The sequence below is a fragment of the Fringilla coelebs genome (genome assembly GCF_963513975.1).
Source record: "Fringilla coelebs genome assembly, chromosome: 1".
Lineage (NCBI taxonomy): Eukaryota > Metazoa > Chordata > Aves > Passeriformes > Fringillidae > Fringilla > Fringilla coelebs.
Window position 1 is genome coordinate 30,655,839 of NC_140028.1, and position 24,624 is coordinate 30,680,462.

The following is a 24,624-nucleotide window of genomic DNA, read 5'->3' on the forward strand; positions in this document are numbered from 1 at the left end:
CCCCTTAGAAAAGCACTCCTGTGAGAAGAAAGAGGGGTTATGGAATCAGCTCTCTGTGCTCATGCAGAGCAGGAAGAGTGATGTAGAACTCAAAATTTTTTGGCAAGAGATGTGAAGGGGACTCTACTAAGATATTTAGTACCCTGCTTTATTCCAAGCCTTTTGAACTGCACAGGAAAATTTTTGCATTTTGAATTTACCAAGAAAAGCACATCTTTCTACACGTTTGCCTTATAGAATTTGGGTGTATTCCAGGCTGAAACACCTTCCTGAGCCATCCACCATTCTTTCTCAATCCTTTTAGATTCCACAAAATGATTTTGAGGGGGAAGAAAGCGGGAGAGTAAGGGGGGAAAGGGAAGGGTGTAGACGACAAACTGTGCAGAAACCATCCACCTTTCGCTTCTGAGCCCGTGCCAACAGCCTGGGGTAACCCTTGACCGGAGACAGAGCCCTCTTGGCAGTCCCGCCTTCCACAACCCATCCAAGGGCAGCTGAGGGAGCGAAAGGGCAGCGCATCAGCTTTCAAGCTAAGCCGCTCTCCTCTGAAAGAGCGACTCCACAACACGCAGTGACTTTTTTTTTTTTTTTTTTTTTCAAGGATATCCTCCCCGCGGATGAGCGGCTCTTTCCACGCGTAGTGCCAAGATCCATCCTTCCCTCCCCGGCCGCACACACGGCGCTCACTGGGCGTGTAGCCGGGGCTCTATGTAACCCCGCCGGCACAGCCCGGCCCCGCCACTGCCGCTCCGCCCGGCCCGAGGCGCTCCCGGCCCGGGGATGCCGCCCGCCCCGGGGGCCGCGCAGCCGCCCGCGCCCGCCGCCGGCCCGCGGGCAGCACCGCCGCGGCGGAGCAGAAAGTGAAAGTAGCCGCGGCCGGCGGAGCCCCATGGGAAAGGCAAAGCCCGGCCGTCCCGCCGCCGCTTCGGACAGCGCCGCGGTCCCCCCGGGCGGGCGGGCGCCGGGGGGCTGCTGAGCCCGGCCCGGCCCCTCCCGGCCCCTGCGCGGCGCTCCGCGGGCTGCGGGCGTCATGGCCGAGGCGGCGCCGCCACCATGACCGCGGACCCGTCGGCGCAGCTCCCCGACAGCCTCCGCACAGACCATGTTCCATGGTAAGGAGCGCGCCCCGCACCGCCCCGCTCCGCAGCAGCCGCCCCGCCTCACCTGCCCCCGGGCTGGCCGCGCTCCGCCGCGCCGCTCCGCACCCCGGCCGCGCCGGCTCCTCACCTGCTCCGCTGCCTCCGAGCCGTCGGCCCCGTCGTCCCGCCTGCTCTGCCGGTGCTGCGCTTCCCGGTGCCTTTTAAACCCTTGGTGACGGCCGGGGAAATTCCCAGTTTTGCTTTTTTTTTCTCTTTCCCCGTAGAATGAAAGTAAAAGAGTCCGGTTCCCATCACGCCTGCTGCCGGGAAGGGCGGCTTGGGAATGGCAGAGGCAGCGGGACAGCGTGGGGCGGAGGAGCTCCGGGAAGCATTGCCCCGCGCCGGTCCGCGCTGCTCCCACCGCCCTTTCCATGGGCACCTGCCTCCCGTGGGCATCTGCCTCCCGTGGGCATCAGCCCCCCGTGGGCACCTCCCTTCCCGCGGGCACCTCCCTTCCCGCGGGCACCTGCAGCCCCGCCGGTGCCCCCGGAGCAGGTGCGGCGCAGCGGGAGCGCTCGCCCGCCCGCCCCTCCGCACGGGTCCAGCGGGACGCAGGGAAAAGAACGGCAGTGAGCCGCTCCCCGCGGGAATTGCGGGCTGCGGAGAGGGAAAGGGGGCAGAGGGAGCGGCCCGCCGAGATTGGGGTGGGTTGTGAGGCACCGGGGCTGCTGCGAGGATCCCGCTGGGTGCCGCCGAGGACTTGCCTCGGGGTGTATGCACAGGAGGGTGTTTTAATATTAAAAAGCCAAGAGGTTTTAGGTTTGGTTTGTTTTTGGTTTTTTGGTTTGGGTTTTGTTTTTTTTTTAATATGTGGAAATACTGGAAAATTAGCTCTTCCTGGCTTTTCTAGGAGAATTTTTGGGGCTTTCCAGATATGACTTAGAAGTTTCTGTGAGTTTACTGGAAAGATGGGTTATTACCAGTGATGCTCTCTTTCTTTTGAATTGCTGGCCATATGGAGCACCATAAACTCCCATTCTTCCAAAGTTACCTAACTTCAAGAAAATCCCTTTCAATTTTCAGTCTACATCTCCTAGAATGCTTTATGACACTTGTCTAATATTTTTTCCAAAGGACTCATTTAGGAATGTCTGAAAAAATTTGCTCACCATCCTGCAGTGGCTCAAGGGACTTCATGAGTGTGCAACACGTGATCTACTTTAATTCTGTAATTTCCTCATTTAAAAAAGATTGGTGATCTGTACAATATCTTATCTCTACTTGTTGCTGGACAAGCCAAGTTTAAAGTGATGGAGTCAGATTGTTTTAATTTAGAGGATTGCTATTTTCGTCCCTTGAAGTATGTTTGTGAAGCAGCATATCCAAATTGTTTGTATTATCCTATTGGTGAACAAACATTGCAGTTCATCTTTTGCACTGGAATCAAGAGGTGCAATGGGAGATTGGAAAAATGTTGCCCTATAATTGAGTTCTTCAATGCTTTTTGTGTCTTTTAAAATACTAAATCTTAGTCCTCCAAACTGATAAATCATGCAACTGAGATATAGTTAGCATAGAGATTTACAAAGATAAAGCTCTGTGGAAGTCAGGAAGTCCACTTGGAGCTTGAAGATCATAATAGAGTCACCTTACAGAGTTTTTAAATTTACTTCATGTAGGATCCATTTAAGATTCACTTAGCTCATCAAGCTAGATTTCTTGAGACATTAATAGACCCAGTTGATCAGTATATGAAAAGGTCAGAAAATCTGGTTTCCAACCCATGAAATTTCCAATTAGAATTTGTCAGGCAGCTTGCTCAAGAATTCTGTGATTTAGCTTGTACAGGTAAAATTTTTCCAGTCCTGTTTCTAGGACAGAGGTGTACATAACCACATGTTCACATGCAATCTACCAGAAAGAGAAGGCTTCACTAGTCAGGAAAAGCATGCATTCTTCTTTGAGGATTCAGTCTGCTGTGTGTGCTTGGAGTTGGCTGGGATGGGCTGTAAGGGACTGTGTTTCTTTTAATGGCAGTGAGCATGTGGTGTGGTTCTTGCATTGCAGAATATAGGTGGGCCAATGCAAATTATGGTCAAGTTTTATTGCTGTTTGCTTATAGTTGTTCAAAATTGCGCGCTGAGGCCGTGATTTACTTTGATGCCCAGGTCCAGAGATGCCCATATCTTGAGTGCTGGACTGGCTGTACCCAACAGCCCATCCCTGACAGAGAGGAAGGAAAGTAGCAGCTGGGGCCAGGACATCCCCTCTTTGTTTGCTGGCTCCTGTCCCACAGCTGCTCCATATGCAGTTGCTCTTACTCAGTGGTGAAGACAGGCAGAAACACTTCATACTCCTCCAGGAACTTGCTGTGATCTTTGCTAGTCCTCCATCCAAATTTCTACCTTTGGTTTATTTTTTCCCCAAACCTTAAATTGAAGCATTATCCTAGCCAGACCAGCAATAGGCCAGAATCTGATTGTTCCTAATCATGTATTATCATGTACTTGGTCTCCTTCTTTCCCAGAACCAGGTGAGTCACCTGCAGCCTCCTGTCAGTCTCTTCAGGCTCTTTTGATATTTTGGGCTTTTCTCTCTGCCCATCCTCACAGAGCTCATATTTTCCTGGATAACATGCTAAGACAGAAGACAAGGGGTGAGAGCAAAGGAAGGCAGTCCACTACAGGGACGAACAAAGTGATGGGCAGTGGATTTTGCTCAAAAAGATTGCAGAAATCTTGCAGAGAAGGTTGTGTTGCTGCTTTATGTCATGTTATGGCCAGTATCATGGATTTGTACATTCAATCAGCCTGAAAATATGTTTAAACACACCTTTGTTAGAGAGGTGTGTTCATGGGGATTTGTAGAAGTTATCAAAGGAAAAACGGACAGTCAAGATGAGATTCAGCTGCAGGTTAAGACACTGGAATGTCTAAACATATATGATTAAAACACTCCTCTACATGTGGCCAATGTGGTCTTGGTCCAATAAAATTCAATGCTTGCAGTGAACCCTGAGGATGAATTCAGCACAGGCACTCACTAAATAGCTGGTTGGCTCAATAGCTGTCGCTCCTATCTGTCATCATGATATTTTCTAAAAAATTCCTTCACCAGAATTTTTCGCCTGAGAAGCCTCAGAAAAGAAATGTAAGCAATAATTATCTGATTGCTTGGAATGTGGTCTGGAGGTTGCTTACCAACAGGTGCATCTTTGATTGGTTCCATGTAAATTGTTTTAATTAATGACCAATCAGCTGTGTCAGACACTCTGGTCAGTCATGAGTTTTTATGATTCATTCTTGTCTAGGCTTCTGATGTCACCTTTCTCTTTCTTTAGTATAGTTTTAGTGTATCATTTATTTTAATATAATATCATATCATAAAATAATAAATCAGCCTTCTGAGAACTTGGAGTCATATTCTCATCTCTCACCTCATCTTGGGGACCCTCAACAATACCACAACACTTATCCACACTGGCTGAATCATCTTGGGCTATGGGGGAGTTAAGACACCCAAAGAGTGTCATAATCTGGAGGTGAATCCTTCCCTCTAGCAAGGCACAAGTCATTTGGTTGCACAAAGATCCCTTTTAAACTATTTTAACAGATTACAGAATGTATTTGTTAGTACAGCACACAGTCTGTGACATTAACTAACGTGTACCTAACTGTTCTTCTTGTAATCCAGCCTTTTTAAGATCTACCTTACCAGTTCTGCCACTGCTCCTTGTTCTGTCTCCAGTGAATGCATCTACTTGTGCAATGGGAAATAAAACAACAGAAATCCGTGTGAAGTATGAGAATATACTAAGTCACGACATCAATGAGCTGGTAGGTAGTAGCTCTTGGGCTTCCAAAGCATGTTGATTATTTTTAGGTGCTAACACTTAATAATAAAAGCTCTAACGTTTAAACATGATAAAAGACCAATTTAAAGTCACATTATGCTGGAATGGTGGTTTTATTTGATGGGGTGCAACAATTCAGTCTCTTTAAAATCTCTGAAATCTGTGGATAGTGCCTATTTGCATGTACAAATACTGTGATTATGTAGTTAGACATGTACTATTTGGCCACACATCATATATTTGATTAGAAAGTATTTTTTTTTAAAGTAATTTCATGACTACTTTTATCTATATGTTTTTATCAAGAGAAGAAAGCATTACAGCTGTAATTTGTTCTAATAATTAGAGTTCTTGAATAAAGTTTTATGTTGTCCATTGAATACAAATGCACAGAGGCACAAAATTCATATGACAGTAAAAGTTTTTTTGTATCTAAATAGGTTTCTTTGTACCTATTAATATATCGCCAACAAAAATTATCTTTTCTAGATAGCAGCAGAGAAGAGCTTAACAATCTCATGTGTAAATCTTCTCCATTATGGCTTTATCAGCCACATTTATTATAGCTTTGTAAAATAGTTTCTTAACAGTTTACCAGTCCATGCCCAAAATTTACCACCTAATTCTTCCTCATTAATTATTAGCAATTAAATTCATCTGTGAAGAACACTTCCATGGGGGAACACTTAAAACAGTTGTATTAGTAGAGACATTCACACAAAAAAAAGTGATTTTCCTGATAGGTTGTCACTAAATGAGAGTTCACCATACTGTTGCAGACTTAAATCAAGATCTATTTACATGAAATACAAATAATATACAGCCTTTTTACAAGGGAAAAATGAGGAGTCATTGCATTTCTTCACACTTATGAACTACCACCATCCTTCAGAGCATTATGGCGGTGACCTCCAACCCAAGACACATCAACCCTCATCTGGAAACAAAATACCTTTAGGGTCAGAGAATCATCTTTTAACATTTTGCTTATGTTATGTTAGTTGAGATTATGACAAGAGAAAGGTATTTCTCTGCAGATAAATGACTTTATCCTACATGAGGCATCAAATTTGGGGAGAATATTAGTGGCCATATTAGAATAGATGAGCGTTCCCTTTAGATTGCTGTCGTATTTCTGACAAAGGCAAGTATTCCCTAGAGAACAAAACCAAGCTCTCTTGGTGAGCAGTTAGAAGATAGCTGACCTATAGGAGGAAATGATATGAAGGAATAACACCCCCTGGGAGGCACATCCTGCTGCCTTCTGGTGGTGGAGATCCATGAGGTCCATCCCAGCCCTGCTCAAGATGCAGGGTCAGGGAGGCTGGGGGACTGTCCTGGCCTGGATAGGGCAATGCCTTGCCACTGTCCTCCTGTAGGACGGACTTGATGTTGTATATCAAAGTAAACACATAAATGAAACCTTCATGAATTCATGTTTGTGAAAACTAATGGGAATGTACTGAGCTCTGAAGCTTTTACTTCCTAGAACACATACACAAGCAACTACTGTGTAAGTTTCTTTATTTTTTCTGTCTTTACTTTTCACTGTTTAAGAGAAATTTGTCTTCTATGTATAATCAGTGTATTGCCACTATATTAACAGCAAATAATATGTGTGCTATGTGGGTGATAGCAACTGCCCAGTAGGCACTTTCCTGCAACTGCAGAGCCAAAGTCAATAGCTTTCAGTTCCTCAGCCAGATGTTTGGAGCAGCTATGGGTTTCCTGCAGAGCAGGATAGTGAGTCATATACTAGATCTCTGTAATGTAATTAAATTTTCACTAATGCCCTTTCTGACCCCAGGATTTCCCTTAGGTTGGTTTAGACACAGCCAATAAACTGCCTTCAGATGTGGTTACTGTACATTATACTAAAGGTGATCTGAGGAAACTAGAGAGGATGGGAAAATCTCATAGCAGTTAGCAAATGATGTAACAGATATACAGTTTATATATGATTATATATAAATAAATAAATATAAATTTTGGTGCTGTACAACTGCAGCAATATCTGTTGTGGTGCAAGAAAAGATGTGAATTAACTTCCTGATGTTGGTGGTTTGGTTTTTTTAATTTGGTTTTGTTGTTTTGTGGTTTTTCCTTTCTCAGTGAATATTTGACTCCGTAAATTCTTGGTTTCAGAAACACTTTCTGGATAAAGTTCTGTTTATCTTGGGTGAACTTCTGAAATACAGGCAATTTCAGAAAAGCTTTAAGAATTAAGTGTCTGATGTGCTCATACGCCTGGCTAAGTTAAGAGATCTAAAACAATGCCGTGAGCTGCCTTTTTTAAAGCCCTTTGGCTTAGCTGGAATGTCTCGATACAGGCTGAAGAAGACAAAGTTGCTGTTGAGTTACTTCCAGTGTCATCTTGATGACAAGTGTGAAAGTGGAAGAAAAAACTACAAGAGAGGATAAAGTACCGATAAAATATTATAATCAGGCAAAAGACCATGTGATGTTGCTTAGGCCATCTTCTGTTATTATATATACAATGTGAGTGCTACCATCTGTTTAGAGCTGAGACATGTATTTATTGAGACAAACATTGACAAACACTGTATTCAATGTTACAATTCAAATGTAAGATTTAAACATTGCTCCATGTCTCAAAACTTCCAAGGAACAAAGCAATTTGATAGAATATGAAGACTTAAATTGAACAGATTTGTGTCCATTTCTGGGCTCCCCAGTATGAGAGAAATGTGGAGCTACTGGAGAGAGTCCAGCAAAGGGCCATGAAGATGCTGAAGGGACTGGAGCATCCCTCTGATGAGGAAAGGCTGAGAGAGCTGGGGCTGTTCAGCCTGGAGAAGAGAAGGCTCAGAGGGATTTCATCCATGTGTAGAAATAGCTCAAGTGAGTGGGCAAAGAGTGCAGAGCCAGGCTCTTAGCAACAGTGCCCAGTGATGGGACCTGGGGCAGTGGGCACACACCAGCAACAGGAGGCTCCTTCTGAACATCAGGAAAGAGCTTTTTACTGTGAGGGTGACTGAGCACTGACACAGTACTTCCATGTCTAAACATCTATGATATTTTTACAGGTAAATATGTCTGCAGAGAATCGTGACAAGTGCTGCAACAATAAAAAATATGGAAATATCAAAGTGTTTTTCTGCAATGATACTGAGGTAAAATTTAACTTTTCAGAATATAGAGAATACAAACCCAAGTGAGTTCTTTGTACGCTCCAGGACAACATAGTGTCATGGGGTAGTATTTTGTTTTAAAAGTCAAATAACAATATTTAGGATGGTTTGTTTTTTGAATCTGGAATTATATGATGTGTACTGTAAATTAGTATTTTAAACATTTAAATACTAAGCAATTCCATGTCCAAGAAACGTGGGGGGGGGGGGGGGGGTTCCCTACTATAAAGATTCTTCTATATTTTTTAAACCAACAGACACTTTTCTTTTTGCCAATGGAAGTAAACATTATGATTTCCCAATCTCTTTTTTAATTTTTCTACAGAAAGTTATGTTAGCTAAGCTTTTCACTTCAGACCTGAAAGCTTTAAAATAGTAGTTTGGGCAGATCTCAAATGCCAGAAAGCACAATTTTCAGCTGTTGCTGCAGATTTGATCATGACTTGGTAAAAGGACTGGCTGCATCAATTGATTTGATTACAGCTGTGATTTCTCTCTAAAATCCTTATACTACTACTATTATTACTACTAAAAATTGCTGCTTTAAATATCTCAAAAAGATGGCAGTTAAGTCAGATTAGTTATGTATTTTATTGAAAAAGATTTGCACTATGAAAGCAAGAGAAACCAATAGTAATTGATGGAGGGTTTGGAGTTTTTTAAAGATAAACCAACATTGCAAATAATGGTGCACAAACTTTTCAGGACATATTTTCCTTGCTCTCTTGACAGGAAATAGAATCACTACAGAGCATGGCGTGCAACATGCTCAGATTCTTTAATAAGCAGAGAATCAGCAAAGCCTTTAGACAGAAAGCAGCATTCGTCTCATGTGGGACATTACAAGTTCTACAGTGTAAATGTGAAAGACCTAAAAAAGAAAAGGTGAGTTCTACTCAACTTTAGTGAGTAATAGTTTACCTACTTGCCTTATTTTAACAGACTATCACATCTGCCTAAAAGATACAACTATCTTGTACATGTTCTATGCCAAAGGAAGTTTCCTCTGTATAGCATTTTTCTTGTAATAGACATTAAGCCCAGTGCAAAGACTCAGAAAATCATCTGGAAGTCTATGGTGCTCTGGTTCATTAGTGAAGTAAATTTCACTTAAATCTCCAGTGAGAGACAAGGACCAGACTTGTGCAAAGAAAGTGTTTAAGCTTCTCTGGAGTATAGTCAGAGTTGTAACTTCTCACTAACCCTAAGAGTAATGTCTAATTTGGTTTCTCTCAACAAACATTAGGGTGAGATTCTTTTCTGTAATCTCTTTGGTCTTTATTTTAACCAAAATCTCTCAAATTCAACAAGAACAATTAGTATGATAATATTTGGGGTTTTTTTATTATTTGGCAGAATCTTCTTTTTGAGGTGCCACTTAAATGTAGTACAGTGATCTATCGACTACTGTAGCAAAGGAAGAGTGTTCTTTTAAGTGTGGCTCAGTGTTACCTATTGAATACAAAAATATCAACCAACATCAAAAAGTCTCCACATAGGCACCAAAAATATAATGCTTAAACAGACAGATTTAAGGCTTAATTTAGCTTTTTCTTTTTCTCCTTGAAGTGGAGAGACTTACAGTCTGGGATGAGATCTTCAAAGTAATGTTGGTGTCTATATTTTGCTTTGTCACCTCTGGTGAATCCAGCATTTGCCTTAAAGGTGTCCCAGTCAAGACATAGAAGTCAGTGCCACCCTTACAACTCCTGCCTAACTTTATGGATTCCTGTTTTTATTTAAAGACCAACTAAAGTAATTTAGCAAAAAATTATGAGCAGTCATTGAATATGAACAAGAACCATGGTAGTTTTGTCTGGCTGAGATCTTGAACACTAGGGCATAGCACTAGCCCCTGGAACTGGTCGGTCTTGTTCCACTAGTCTCAACACATATAGTCAAAGTTTGGCTCACAAATTAATTGGGTTTATTTTCTGAGTCCTTCAGACAATGGAGGATAAATTTTAATCTGTAATGGAGGACGTACATGTTCTCAGTTGGACACACTTGTTTCAGGTGTCCTTATTGGCTCTGAGTTAAAGCCACATTCTCACAGTCCCATGGGCAGCGTCTCTCCAGTATTCAGATGTAAAGCAATTGGTTTGCTTTGAAAGATGGCTACAGGAATAGAATAAGCAGTTCTCAGATAACAACACAATCTGTTATGTTTCAGGTTTGCTCAAAGGTATTTCGTTTAGAAGATACAGAGACAGGTGAACAGTCCAAAAAGAAATGTAACCAAGAAGTTTGTGAACTGAAAGAAAATATATCTAGCCTTCGATCCTGCTGGAATAAATTTGAAAAAATAATTTCCAGGTGAATCCTTCTCTTTTCTTTCGAAGTGGCATTACTTGGTATCTTTGCATTTTATATGCATTCTTCAAGTAAACTTGCTCGCTTATATGAACATTTTATGCCAGAATTCTGATGGAAGGCTACTGTACCTTGTTCCTGGAGATGACAGAAACAGAAATGGCTGAACCAAGCTGCTGAAGTCCGAGAAGTGGAAATAGAAGACCAGCATTTGAAACAAAGAACTCTGCAGAAGTCCAACCTTTGTGCTCTGGAAACTACTCTGAATTTTCTGATTTTTCAAGTAACTTTATAATACTGTCATATGAAAGCAGCCACTTTATAATACTGTCATATGAAAGCAGCCACTTACATGTCTACTGGAATTTACAAAAAACATCTTGGAATCTGCAGATGAAGAAAAAGAGTACAAAAAAGTAGCTGGTTTCTTTATATCTATGCAAAACACACCAAGGACCAAAAGTAACGATTTACCAAAGCAGCAGATTATCTTGGATATGTTCTCCTGACACAGAAGTGTTTTTGATGTGGGTCTGATGGGTCTGCTAACTGATTTGGGTTTGGAAAAACAGGGAAAAAGCTTTTTTAAAAGCTTAGGAAGGGTACTGATTTTTGAGAGATGCAGCATGCTTCTGGTGGCTGAAGTACAGACTGAATCCTGTGGAAGAAGAAAAAGATGCCTGAATGTAAGTTGTTCAGTTGACTGAAAACAGCACTACACTCATTCATTTGACCAACCCAGAGTTAGCTGCAGGAGGAGCTAGAATTCCTTAGCTTCAGATTGTGATTTCTCATATGCAATTATTTTATGTAACATGTTTTAAGATGTTAGGCAAACATGACTTAAAATATGTGAATATTGTCAGAGAATAATATATTGGCATTTAACTAATAGAGTGCTCATATTTTATTTTGAATAAATAGAAGTATTTTTATAGTTACTACACTTTTGCAGTTTCTTACTTTGATATAACGCCTTTGGTAATAAAATATTTGTCTTCTATGAAATCAGGTTGTTCACTTTTTGACTACCATTACTCCTTTTTTTAGGTTTTATTCAGAAATAGTCAGTCATTCGAAGCCCAGCTGGGGAATTCCCATCTTAAAATACCCATTTCTTAGCTGCTTACCTGCCTAGTTCAGGTAAACATTTTCATTTTCATACCAACCATCTGCCTTGGACTGAATACTTCAGGAAAGCTTTAGTTAAGTCAGCCTGTTGTTTCCTGGTTTGAAGTAAACTAACATAAATAGTTTTATCTGTGCTAAAAGAATTTTTCTGTAAAACTACTCTGTAAAAATGTTGGTATTCAGGACAGACACCTGAAAAAGCAGTAGGATGTGCTTCAAAGAACTGTTTGCTCCATTGATTGTAAACAGTACTAGTTTATGTATTTGACTGGAACAAGATTGCTGTACTGAATCTGAGAGGGAAGAGGTTAAGAGCAAAGCATGCCATGCTTTCCTGAAATACACCCTCTCCAACCCCCCATGTATGTATGGTGGTGATGAGGCAGGAGTGGTAACTTTGTAAACTGTGACTTTCATATATTCTCTTTAGCTCTTTATATAAGGGATCGCAACTTTAACTCCAAACACCTTAAAAAACTGAAACCAACTCCAACCCATTAATCTTTTATGGAACAAGGAAAGGAAACATTTCCCAGTATCACACTGCAGATAAAGAAAACGTAACCATAATTGTAAGGACTTCGCTGGAAATCCTTTCTTCTGAGAGAGGGCTCAGGAGACTGCGGATTCAGTTGGTCCCTGAGACTGATGAACAGTTGTTTTGATATTTTTTGGAAATTCAAGAACAGTTGAAAGCCAGAACTTATTTCCTAATAACCACTTGGCAAGCAAAGGGCAGTGTGAGTTAAAGCAAAAATACACAGATGCAGTATTAGCTACTACAAAATTGAAAGGTCAGTCAGTTTAAGTTACTTCAGCAGCAGTCCACAACTTAAGTCTTGAGAGAAATAAAGCAATTCCAGGACTACCCTGGGCCAATGACCAAGGGTAGATCTAGAGCAGAAATTTAAATGAAGTGATTATGAAATTGTGGATTTCCTCTGACTACTTCTCTTAATAAATATCCTGCCTGTGTGATTTCTGTTGCCAAATTTCCTGTTGCCACCACTTACATGTAAACACTAACTGCTAAATGCATTGACTTGTGCTCTTTGATTTGTTCCTTCAACTTGAGAACTTCCTCAGATTTCCTGAACTTACAAAAGTGGCACTAAAGTGCTTTTCAGGAATAGGCAAAGGAATGAAAACTGTGCATGTTATCATCACCATAATGCCTACCTCCCTGCCACCTTCACTTATGCATTTATTTACTTATTTGGCCACAGAAAAGAAATGAGTAGGTCAAAACCATTATTTAGAAGTACATGGAATTTATGGGAAGATGTCAAGGATAAAAACTTAGGTATTTAAATTAAAAGGATTTTCACAATGTTGTTGCAAGAGATTCAGGTTTGAGACCATTTAAAGAACCTGAAGGTGCACAAGTCCATGGGACCTGATGCAATACATCTGTGGGTTCTGAGGGAACTGGCAGAGGAAGTGTCTAAGTCACTATCCATGATATTCAAGAAGTCATGGCAGTCCAGTCCCTTTGGATGGCATCCTGTCCTTCAACTTGCTCAGAGTGCACTCAATCTCACAGTGTCATTGATGAAGATACAAAAACAGCACCAAAACAAGAGTCCTAAAACACGAGTCCAGAGGGACAGCACTCGATACCGGCCTCCACCTGGACACAGACACCCAGACAACTTTCCAGCTGTATCCATTCAGTCAGTTTCTTTTCTACTGAATAGTCTACCCTTCAAATCTGTATCTCTCCAAGTAAATTAAAGAGCTCAATAGAAGGAAGTTTCCCCTAAAAAAAAAAATGAATGAAAAGAGGGACTGATCTCTCTTAATCCATATTTAGTAAAAAAAAAAAAAAAAAAATCAGCAGTCCAAACTCTTATTGTAATTTCTGCTCACATATATTTCTGAAGAAAAACATAAACTTCTTTTTTTTTCTTAATAATTTCATCAATACAACAGTGCTCTAATGTCATGAAGGAGAACAAACCCAGATCAAGCTTACTATCCCTTACAGTTTTATTAATAAGGAAAAAAAAATACTAAAGTTGTCACAGTGATGGGCTCTACATAAACTAAATTTTCTTTATAGTTGGGGAAATAAAGGAGATAGAGGGTTAACTTTATATAAGCAGATCACACTGATTTAAATATCTGGTATGTTTTTCAAGGTGACTTAGGAATCCAAATTTCATCTCGCTCAATTAAAAAACTCTATTCTTTGTGTACCTGAGATCAGACATCACAATATTAATAAGACTGAAATTATATTACCTACCTGTATGCTATGTTATATAAGATAATTTTACATTTGACTACAAAAAATTGCAAATCACAAGAAGCTTTATTGGCATATTTGCTTTATTGTTAACAAGTGCCAAATTAGCATTAGGTGGTGATTTACATTTATTAATTAAAACAGAACTGACACTTTAAAATAAACATAATATACAAAATAAGAGGCAAACAAACCAAGGAATTCTGGCAAAAAAAACACCTCACTGGATGGTCACAAACAAATATTCCATGTTCTGAGGGGCAAGGCAAACATAATAAATGCAATGCTGAAAAATTAATCACGTCCAACACATGAATGAACACGCCATTTAAAAACACAGAACATTAATAAATAAACTTATGAAGAGAAACATATTAAGTGTCATATGAAGGATGAACACCAAGAGTTAGAGCAATCATATAAAGTAGGTTTTGTAACAGCTGTACTGTACTCAGCACTTTACAGATCCCACCCAAATCCATTCATGGTTCTGCCAGAAAGCCAAACTGAAATATAGAACTATGGTAAACCATGCACTTCTTTTTAGAACCTGGGTTCAATATTCAGCCATATTAAACTGAATATTTGATTTGCTGACTTAAATGTTCAAACTGGGAAAATATAACTTCCATATGGATTATTTTTGTAAAGAATGAATACTTATTAAGAGAAAATATGAAGAAGCTGTTTTCTGGCAAGATGAAGTAGAATGGGACTAAATAGGATCATCCAGAAATGTGTATTATTCTGGACTGATGTAACACCAAAAAACCAACCCAAAAAAACCAAAACAAACAAAAAAAAATGAACTAGTATGCAAGAGTAATCTCTTATACTGTGAATACTGGAATGAAAATATCAACCAAGTAACTACTGAATTCAGCTAATGAAGTCTTTTACCTAACACTTCTTCCAACATCACAATTAGGTCATTCAAACCTTACTTAGCAAGATGGAAAAAAACCAACTAAACCAACCAGCAACAAAACAATCACAAGTTGGAATAAGCTGTACTTGAAAGGCAATTAAACTATTTTCACCAGTCACTGAAACAAATTTTACCAAAGATGAAAATTCCACCTTCTCATACAACCCATTTAACTATTCATAGCTTAGTCAAACTGGATAGAAATAAAATTGAAAAAAGTGCTCTTACTAAACACAATTTTTTCAGCCAAGATTAAAAACACTCATAACAGGTTTGTTCTTTGCAGATATACAAAGTCTATATGATGGAAACTAGCACTTCCTGTGACCTTTGAAATACATAGACAATACCATTCAATTTTATATGCAGACTATTTACATAGTCTACATCAGTGTGCACATATCTCGTGTATTTAAAGTTCTGCAGCCATACCTCCTTCCACTGACTCGGAAAGCAGGCATCACGGAAACGCTCTCCCTGCGTCTCAGGCACCAGCTCTCAGCTGTGATGGTGAATTAGAAGCTAGTCCCTTGCAGATGTCAGAGCACTTCCATGATGCACAAAGACTGGGTCAGGTGTTACAATATAATCTGGAGCTCCCATCCTGTGAAGGCACAGGACGTGTGGCTGCACTGGAGCGGCCGCTGTCTCAGCACCACAGGAGAGGCTCAGTGCTGGAGCACTGAGGAGAGCTGTCCCTGCCTGACGCCCTCCCAGCCAGGGAACTCTCAGGTGGAGCTCTCCCCCTCCCTCCAGGGAGTTCAAGGGCTCTTTGAGTCTCTTTGGCAAATTTGAAAAATTCTGCCTATATGTTCATTTCATAGTTACAACCTGAAATGGGGGTGAAGCACTTCCCTGTGCCCACCTCCTTGCAGTGGCATGTAAGACTAATTATTCATATAAATACATATTCTAATTGCTGTATATTTGGAGATTCCAGTTCTGAAACTACGTAGGGTGTGGGCATCATGCATAAATATAAACCTGTGTAATGTACATCATATAGCAATTAAGCTTTATGCTATGCTGTTTTTACTATTGAAGCTAGCATTTTTCATAACTCCATTGCACTTTTATCAGCATAGTTCCAATGATCTTGCACTACCTCCTGGCACAGAGAGGTCCTTTGTATAAGAGAAAATCACAAAAGTAGACTGGGAATGCAAACTTCCTCAGGCCAAACATCAAAACCAGCCTCTTGTTTCTTTAAACAGAATTTTACTGTTAACTTTTACCCCCACACCTTCTTTAAAGAATGGGAGAACCTTAGTAAGAACATTAGGAAGATAAAATGGCAGACAGTAAATCTGTCATAGGGTTATACATTGGTATAGGAATCATCACGATTGCATCACTAAATTTCACTATAAACAGACGGTGCATAGTTCATGTTTTTTCCTCCTCTGAAAACCAAGGCATAAGGGTGTGGAGAAGACTAGGGCAAGAGGGTTTGGATGTAGATCACAAAAAAATTAAATTTGGGAACTTCTTGACACATGTAATATACTAAAGATTGAAAATTCAGTCCAACTCCCTGAATTTTTTTTTTCCTTTAAATATAACAAATTTATTTCCCACATTCAGTTCTTTGGGGACGTTATGAAAACCAATCCACTGTTTTGTACAAACAACCACTGAGATGGAATTACAGTGATCTTTGCTGATACTTTGAGTAATACAGGCTAGGGTCTGTAATATCACAGAATTCAAAAATCTATGTCATTCAGTAACAAAACCAGTTGACACAAACAAAACATATTGGGCCTTGTAAGTCTTACCAGACAGCACCAAACTATACAGTCAAAAAGAATTTCATTGTCTGCAAATATTTACTGTGGATTACAACACACACACATTATCCAGTGTTACTATCAATAGTCAATTATCTTTCATAGATCTTCTTTGTAGGGCCAAATAAAAAGATCAGTCTTAAAAACCTTTTTTTCTGTTCAGGTTAATTCCCTGTTTAATCCTCATGATAAATCACATAAGTGTAAATGAAGCAAATGATGTGCTACTGAAGTAATTTACTAAATGCTGCATTGAAAGCCAAGAATCTCACAAACAGCTCACAAAGCAGAAAATACAGTAACTGTATGAGTATTGATTTGGAATTAGGAGATCTGCCACCTACAATTCAAAGGAGAAAGAGCCAATATGTTTTTTCCTGGAGTTAAAATAATCCTGGAAAATCTGAAAGGTATTTAGTGCTGTACTAAACATTCCCTTTGTAGAAAGCATTTTTAATAAATGGAAAAATGCATTTTCCAGCAGAAACAACTGTAAATTCATCAGGCAAGAGTAGATTCACTATCTGATCAAACCTATTCTGGACTGATATCTTTGCTGTTGGACTCAGCTCACAATACATCACTCTGCAGACCTCCACAGCCCAAGTCCAAGTCAAGATCTCCAAAGCAGGCTTATCTAAGGAAAGAATGCAGAATTCCAGTTTTTCCAAAATACAAACATGAATGTGCCATAATATGGATCCTAGAATCTAAACTCCTAGAAAATAAATTGGCTAGGATTTGTCAGTTCTAAGTATTATTACCAGTCATCCATCCTATCATGCTCAGTAGCCAGTTTACACCAACTGTGAAAAGACTACACTGAATGAAGTATAATTTATTTTAAAAATTGTATAAGAAGTGCAAGATATTCACTGAACTAATTTTAAAACATGAACAGCTTGTGGCCTGCAACTTAACTACATCAAGTCTCTTAAATCACTCACTCTTGGACTGGTATCTGCTTTGAAGATGTTTTTCTTCAATCATGCTTTCTTCCAAATTGGCCCCATTGATAATGACAATTTGTGGGAATGTAAGCAAGGACCATAAAACTATCATGGAGCACTACATTATATTTTGTCCAAGTTGTGAAGAAATTAAAATTGAAACTAATGGTGTTTGTGAGCCGAAAGTATCAGTTTCTGACAAAAAATGCATTTACTGTGGGAAAGGCACAGTTAAGTAATTTCAGATTGTTCTATCACACATAATGGAGATGGTGCAAGTACTTCAAATCAAAACTTCACAAAATAAATTACAACATTAATATACAAGTTAAGTGATTTGGCTTGTGAATGGTTTTATTAGTAAATGTGAAATTTACTAATTTACTGTGTAATTAGTAAAAAACCCAACAACTTTGAGTCTCTCCCTTCTTCCCAATGGATTAATGTGAAGTCTAACTTGAAGGAACTGCTGTTTTGAGATCAGAAATACATAAAATTACAAAAAAAAATTAAAATTCAGGTATTGACACATATAGCAGTGAAGCACAGTTACTCCTCTATTCATTCATATGTGTAAGCTGTGCTATTTTCACAGGAATAAGAATAAAAAAGACTCACTACTTACATCAAGATCTACTGCTCTAATAGCATTCCTTTTTATAGAACTATTTTTTTTTTTGGTATTGGATACATCAAGAAGGCTGTTTTCAAAATAAGAGCTCAATATTTAGGTAGGATAAGCATGGACTTCAACTTTGCTTGAGGAAATGAGGGAAAAGAAAAAAACAAGCAGGACCTTTGGAAACAGGACAAAGCACAACACCTTTAGATATGCTAGTCATGGTGGAGCACAGGAGGAGGAAGACAAGTATTTTGAAACAAAAGGTACTTAATAAAATGAATAATAATAAAATTAATACCATATTTTTCCTTATAAATACATAAAAATATTAACACATAACATGGAAAACCACAAAAAGAAAATCTTGCCTTTCTTCTTAGATGCAAAGAGAATTCTCAGGTAGTCTTTCCACTTTGATTCCTTAAAAAATCCTAGGAAGCAACTGGAAAGTCCAGTTAGCATATTACTGTTAAAGAATTTAAAGATCTGAACTTTTTACACTTTTATCTAGGAATTTATAAGGAGTTCCTCATGTTGTTTTCACTTAGAACACAGCATCTAAGTTACTGTCATAGATGAAAGAAATGCCTCCACAGAGAAACTTTTGAAGCCCAAGTTGTTCATGGCTAGCTCCCTACAGGTAAGCATTACCCTACATAAGAGATTTTAAAAATCCTTTGTCTAGTAGGATTTACAAAGAAAAATAGCATTGAACCTCTTCTGCTACCAAGGTTACTTAAAGCATTTTTACCTTACTTTTAAATATTTTCAACAAAGAGTAAAGAGTATTTCCTTGAATGGCACAGTTTTAGGTAGCTGCTATTTTTATATACAGTATATATCATTGTTTATAAATAACTGTGTAACCAGAAGATTGCACTCAGAAAATTACAAAGTGATGTTTTGACTTTTGCAGCATGAAGTCTAACTGGATGGAGTACTCAAGCTTTCCATGCAACAGTACATGGCAGATGTTCCAATTTCTTGTTTTCTTTCTGCTTTAAAGAATGTGTTCACACAACCATTCTTCGAATTCCACACTCACAGCAGAACTTCGCCCATTCCACTGGATACTTTGTTCCACATTCATGGCAGAACTTGGATAACTGTACAGGTGAAATTCCTTCACTGCTTTTTGCACTTCCTCCATTCACTGAGGATGGGCAGTCTCCATTGTCATACCCAGTTTTCCCATCAGACCTGAAAATTCCCAGATGAAGAACATTCTCTGTAAGTCAGTTCAGTATAACAATGTAAAATTAGTCTGATCCATGCAATGAATATAGCTATTGTTACTGTGATTTTAATTCCTTCACTTCCTATGTACACTGGTATATTTTATATACAATGCTACCCAGGCTCCCATACATATCTCCAGACACCCACCTTCCCCGCAAGAAAAAAAACACCAGAGTTTGAGGAGCAGGATCAAATATTTCATTGACTACTTAGATTAATTGGAGTGTTTGAAAACTTAAAAACTCAGCTTGTCAAAAAAGGAAGGCTAAACCAGCAATACAATTTTCATCCTATCCTTTAAAAGAGCAAGACAATTTGTGTGCTTAGCATGCAGATTTAATTCAATTTCTACTGAAATAATATTTGGTTACTTTTTCAACAGCTCCCAAGTGGTTTTTGACATTTCCAGCAGGGTCTTCTGTGCACATCTGATGACAAAGGTGCACTGTCAGATGATAAACATGCAAAATATATTGAGCACCTTATACAAACCAAATAATATTGATCATCTATTAACTGCAGAGAATAGTACATTCCCTAACTTCTTTTGTGGTAGGTAATCCCTTTTAATGAAGGCTATATCAATGACAAAGTCCACAAAGTTGAAAGCTACCTTAAGTGAATGTCTGAATTGCTAGTTTTTCTTCTGTTTGTCAAAGCACCTGTGCTCATGGCTCTTGCCACACTAGGAGGGGTTGACGTCCGAGTTTTTGTTGTGCTTCTAAAATAGAAGAAAGATCTGATGCTTTATACGCACACAAAGAAATACATACAAGAATAACAACAATATGCATTTTCAAATATATATACACACACACACACACACACATTAAAGTGCATCAATCTACACATTAGTTAACTGTCTCAAGAATAACGCGTGTCCCACCAACAGCGGACAGAGGTGCTTCCTGTTCAGGTGTCTCACTCCCTAACAGGTAGATACTGCATTATTGATTGCTCAGTACATTCTAATGTCTACCTTGACAAATTGTAAGTCACTTTTTAGGACTGGCAGGTCTTTTAGGAAAATAGAGAACAGATGACTGCAGGTTTTAATAGTTTAAGATCTGTAGAAAGGATACCATATTTTCAATACTTTGTGACCAATATGAAGTGAGTGAACAAGACTATTTTTCTTCTTAGATAATGCTGTAAATCTTTTTTCTTCAAAGCACAATTACATTTATGAATATAAATAGAAGGAGAAGAATGAAAGTGCATCCAGGTGGGCATTAAGGCCTAATTTTTTTCTAAACTGTCACAATGTTCCTGAGGTTGGAGTCAATACTATGACCACACAAATATGGAAACTGCTTCCCTCAGGACTCATGAGTATTACAAGAAGTCAGTATACAATCATCAGCACATCCCAAACACTGAGAACATCTTGCTGCTGGTTTTGATGAGTAGAGAAACACCAGAATACCCTGAGTAGCTCTAAGAAAAATAAATTGAAAGGGGCATCGTTTTATCATTAGTGATCAAGGAAAAAAGTTTTCATCATTGCTCAAAAGAATTACCATTCACTGGGATTTCTTCTCCTTTGGCAAATCTTCAGACTATGACATCTTTTGCATGATCAAGGTTTTCTGTTCTCATTCTTGAACACCAATGCATAAATGAAATTTAAGTTGGGACTCACTCAAGGACATTAAAAAAAAATAAAATAAGACTTCATTAAAAAAAATTAGTCACCAAGAGACCATTTAGTCCCTTTAGATAAACCTGACTGCTCCTTTAAGAATTATAAACTGTCTGGTCTTGGTTTGGTTTTCAAACCACATAAGGAAATGCATTACACTCCAGTAACTTCAAATGCAACACTGACAACTGCGGAACAAGTAATAACTCCTGAATTATAGACATGCTGCATAAAACATCTCTCCCTTCATGCCATGCACATGGAACAAAGATGGCTTTTCAGCTCCTTCTATCACATCAACCAGTGGAGAAGTGATAAAATAATTAAGCACAAAGGTGGAAATCAGCAACTAAATGCAATTTTATTTAAATTGAAATTATATCTAACTGAAGCATTCAAGTTTAACAAGAATGGCTTCTACTCGCAACAGGTAGCGTGGAATGATCAGAGATTATGGATCACTGTGCAGAACACTAACCTTCTCCGTTAGTTTTCCTGTCTGCCCCTTATTTTGCAAGGAGATTCTAAAGAAGGACTTAATTGAAAAAAAACCACCAAACTGTACAGACAGAAAAGCACTGCATCAGTTATATTAGAATTAAAACTTACTAGAAGCTATGTCAGCCTCTCAGAAGTTACAGAATTCTAGAATAAAAGTTCTAAATGTAACCTAAATTATACTGCTATGATGTACAGATACTAATACTCATCTTGTGCTATTTTCCCCATCTCATTATACAGAGAGGAGAGACCTTTGCTTATAACTGAGTAAAACTCATTAGTGCTCTATAGGAGAAAGAACATACTGGAGTTTACTGTTACTTTCCCTGTTATGGATGACATCTGTTATGGATGACATCTGTTATGGATGACAGAAAAGCATATAAAGAAAAAATCAGTTGCACACACAGATGGGATCATCATGGATCAGGGATCATCATGGATCAGGGATGATCAATGAAGCTTATAATAGAATTGTGTCTCAATTCCTGTTTACACAGCTTAAAGTAATTGAAAAACAAAAATTCCAAATTATTACTGACTCAGTTTTCTCTGCATTTTCACCTTGGGACCAACATACTACTTTTTCAAAACTAACAGCATTAAATTCTTAAATTGAAGTCTCTTCAGAGTGTACTTTGAATCAGTTTTGAACATCATGCTAGGAGTCCTGGATATTTAAAATAAATTGATGTGAAAACCAGTCCACTATTCTTCCCTGTATTTCAACTGTATCAAACACCCTTATCTCACTAAGTTCTCTGAAAATTCACATGGTGCTTTCGTACTAGGTGTATACTAAAGAAATTTCAGAGAAATCAGTGTATTTATACAGCATTCAGGCCATGGACTGAGCTGGGGAGGGGAAGACATCAAAATACTGAAAAGCCACATTCAAAGTGCACAGTCCACCCTGTATAAAAAGGAGTCAAAGTCTCATGAACAGATAAAACATAACTCATTAAAGGTTTAACAGCACATCTTCATTCCAAGATGTATAAAACCAGCTTTCTGCATATTTCTGCAGTCTTTTTCCACAACTAGTTTTCTAAAAATACAGAAGAAACCTTAAATAAGTTTTCAGACCAGAAACTTCCCTTCCAACCTTACCTATTCTGTGATCTCTGACATTTTTGATGAGTAAATGAACACAAGGAGTAGGCTGCTACTGTCTACAACTTTACTCAGCCTAAATCTAGACACACAATTAGCATCAGGTTTCATGTATGTTTGGTGACAAATCTTGAAATTTCATCCTTAAGTAGCAATCTGATCTCTAGAGACAGATGCCTTCCAACAAAGTTAGATATTTTTGGTTATTTCAACTTGTACCACCACAGCTTGTTTTTTTCTGATCTGCCCCATCTCTGCCTTCTCTATATCCCTGTCCACTTTTGTTGTTTTTCCTATTTGGTTGGGTTTTGTGTTTTGTTTTTGAAAAGCTATACAAATTCCAGCTCTACATTGTATCACATTAAGTATGAATAGAGCCTGACAGCAGATGGGGCTGTGTATGAACACCAGCTGGAATTCTCAAAATCTAAACATACTCTAAAGAAATTTATTATCCACTCTCTGTTTTAAAAGAAATATGACTGAAAGTGACTTCCCTTCTTAAAGCAGCTCATGTTGTACATCTAGTTGAATTACCACTGCTTGCAAAATAAAAATCTGAAAGTAAAAGAAGCTTGTATTTTTATATGCATGCATGTATGATTTGGTTGAATTCTGCCACAAAACACTGATATATAAATCTTGCTTCTTAGACAGAGTGTTTTCAGATAACCTTGACAGCTGTCACTGTTACCCACAATAGCTCATAGTTCTGTGCAAAGTCATAAATAACTTTCTGCTGACTAATGGCATGCATCCCAAAGTCCAGAAACCTTTGCCATAAACTGCAACCATCCACACTGCTATGCTCAATTTAAGAAAGTTCAGGAACTATTCACACTTGCTGAATGCTGTTGGCATGCAATATACTGAATAACTTACTGCCAGCAAGGCAGATTTAATTCTTGTAGATACTTGAGGAACAACGGTTTTGTATGAAGAGCAGAAGAAGTATATAAAGCCTATATAACTTTAAAAAAATTTTCTCGAGAACAAAAAATCAAATCCCTGCTCTATGGACAGGGCCTGTTTTAAGCAATTGTAGCAATCCACCAAGCTAAATTTCCAACATCTTAATAATGTATTACAAAATGAAAAACTGAGCTGATTTTTGATGGTTCACAGGATTTATAACTCTAACCAAACATGCAAAGGAGCAAATAAAAACAAAGAAATTCTGTTTGTCTAAAAAGAGCTCCCATTCCTTTCATTCCTTTTGATTCTTCAAAACCAAAGTTCCTGTCTCAGAGATACTACAGCTTTGGTTACAGCATTAAGAGATTCAGACACATTTCTACTATGTAAAGCAATACATTCCATGTATGTGCCACATAATTCATTACTTATTTCTCTTTTACTATATTAAAACACAGCCTACTTGAATTTGGCATATTCCAAAATACAACAAGTGTTTAACTACAATTTAGTAACTATTTCCTTTTTAAAAGGTTAGAATAATTGGAATAACCTTCCTTCCAAACTCAGATCTTATAAAGACTTCTGAATATTCAGAAATGTTATATGAGGTAAGTTGGACTTAACCAAAGACTACCTTTCATTACAAAGTCTGCCTTGCTCACATTTCTGGATCATCACAGCTACCTTAAGATGTAGGAGTTAGAGAAATATTTGCCATTAGGTGAATAAAATTACAATTTTACTTTGTCAAAAACCAGTACAGTTATCAGGCATAAACGCTTACTTCAGCTTTGCATCATGCAAATCAGTTTTATCTTGAGTTTAGAAAGGCACCAGTTCATTACTTTTAATCTGTAATCAAGATGCAAATTGGTTAGTTTTAATCTGTAATCAAGCATTGTCAGAAGAAATCAAATCTGAGGGAAACCTTCATCTTCCCTGTTCTGTGAAGCTGTTTACCTCACTCTGATGCTAATGATATCATCTACTCTTCTCCCACAGCATTTATATGGAAGACAGACTGGGAAGCTGATGTTCGTCAAGGACACACTTTTCTGCTTAGGAGAAACATTTTTGCAGAATAGATAAACCACACTGATTTGTAATACTTACTTCTTTACAGGCAACAACTCATCTGGCCTTTT

General features: G+C 38.6%; 3 protein-coding genes across 3 annotated transcripts in view; 1 reads left to right on the forward strand and 2 right to left on the reverse strand.

Annotated features, from left to right (window-relative positions):
* Positions 1-2,135, reverse strand: part of LOC311151776 (uncharacterized protein) — a 114,655-nt gene extending 112,520 nt beyond the window's left edge. The window contains exon 1 of the mRNA XM_084202438.1: positions 1,165-2,135. Within this exon, the coding sequence (XP_084058564.1) occupies positions 1,165-1,512 (348 nt within the window). The 5' untranslated portion in view covers positions 1,513-2,135. The remainder of the gene's footprint in view (positions 1-1,164) is intronic.
* IL7 (interleukin 7) lies at positions 813-11,362 on the forward strand. The gene is made up of 5 exons (XM_084202431.1): positions 813-1,112; positions 4,773-4,915; positions 7,980-8,066; positions 8,817-8,969; positions 10,258-11,362. Exons 1-5 carry the CDS (start codon positions 1,103-1,105, stop codon positions 10,402-10,404), a joined length of 540 nt encoding a protein of 179 aa, XP_084058557.1. The 5' UTR covers positions 813-1,102; the 3' UTR covers positions 10,405-11,362.
* A 2,517-nt stretch (positions 11,363-13,879) lies between these two features.
* Positions 13,880-24,624, reverse strand: part of ZC2HC1A (zinc finger C2HC-type containing 1A) — a 35,364-nt gene continuing 24,619 nt past the window's right edge. The window contains exons 8-9 of the mRNA XM_084215801.1: positions 19,919-20,026; positions 13,880-19,266 (exon numbers count right to left, since the gene is read on the reverse strand). Of these exons, the coding sequence (XP_084071927.1) occupies positions 19,080-19,266; positions 19,919-20,026 (295 nt within the window). The 3' untranslated portion in view covers positions 13,880-19,079. The remainder of the gene's footprint in view (positions 19,267-19,918; positions 20,027-24,624) is intronic.

Bases quoted from the DNA above. Each gene is read 5' to 3' on its own strand.
- IL7 (XM_084202431.1), top strand. The intron at 4,916-7,979 runs GTAGGTAGTAGC...ATATTTTTACAG, and splicing joins GTCACGACATCAATGAGCTG to GTAAATATGTCTGCAGAGAA. The intron at 8,067-8,816 runs GTAAAATTTAAC...CTCTCTTGACAG, and splicing joins TTTTCTGCAATGATACTGAG to GAAATAGAATCACTACAGAG.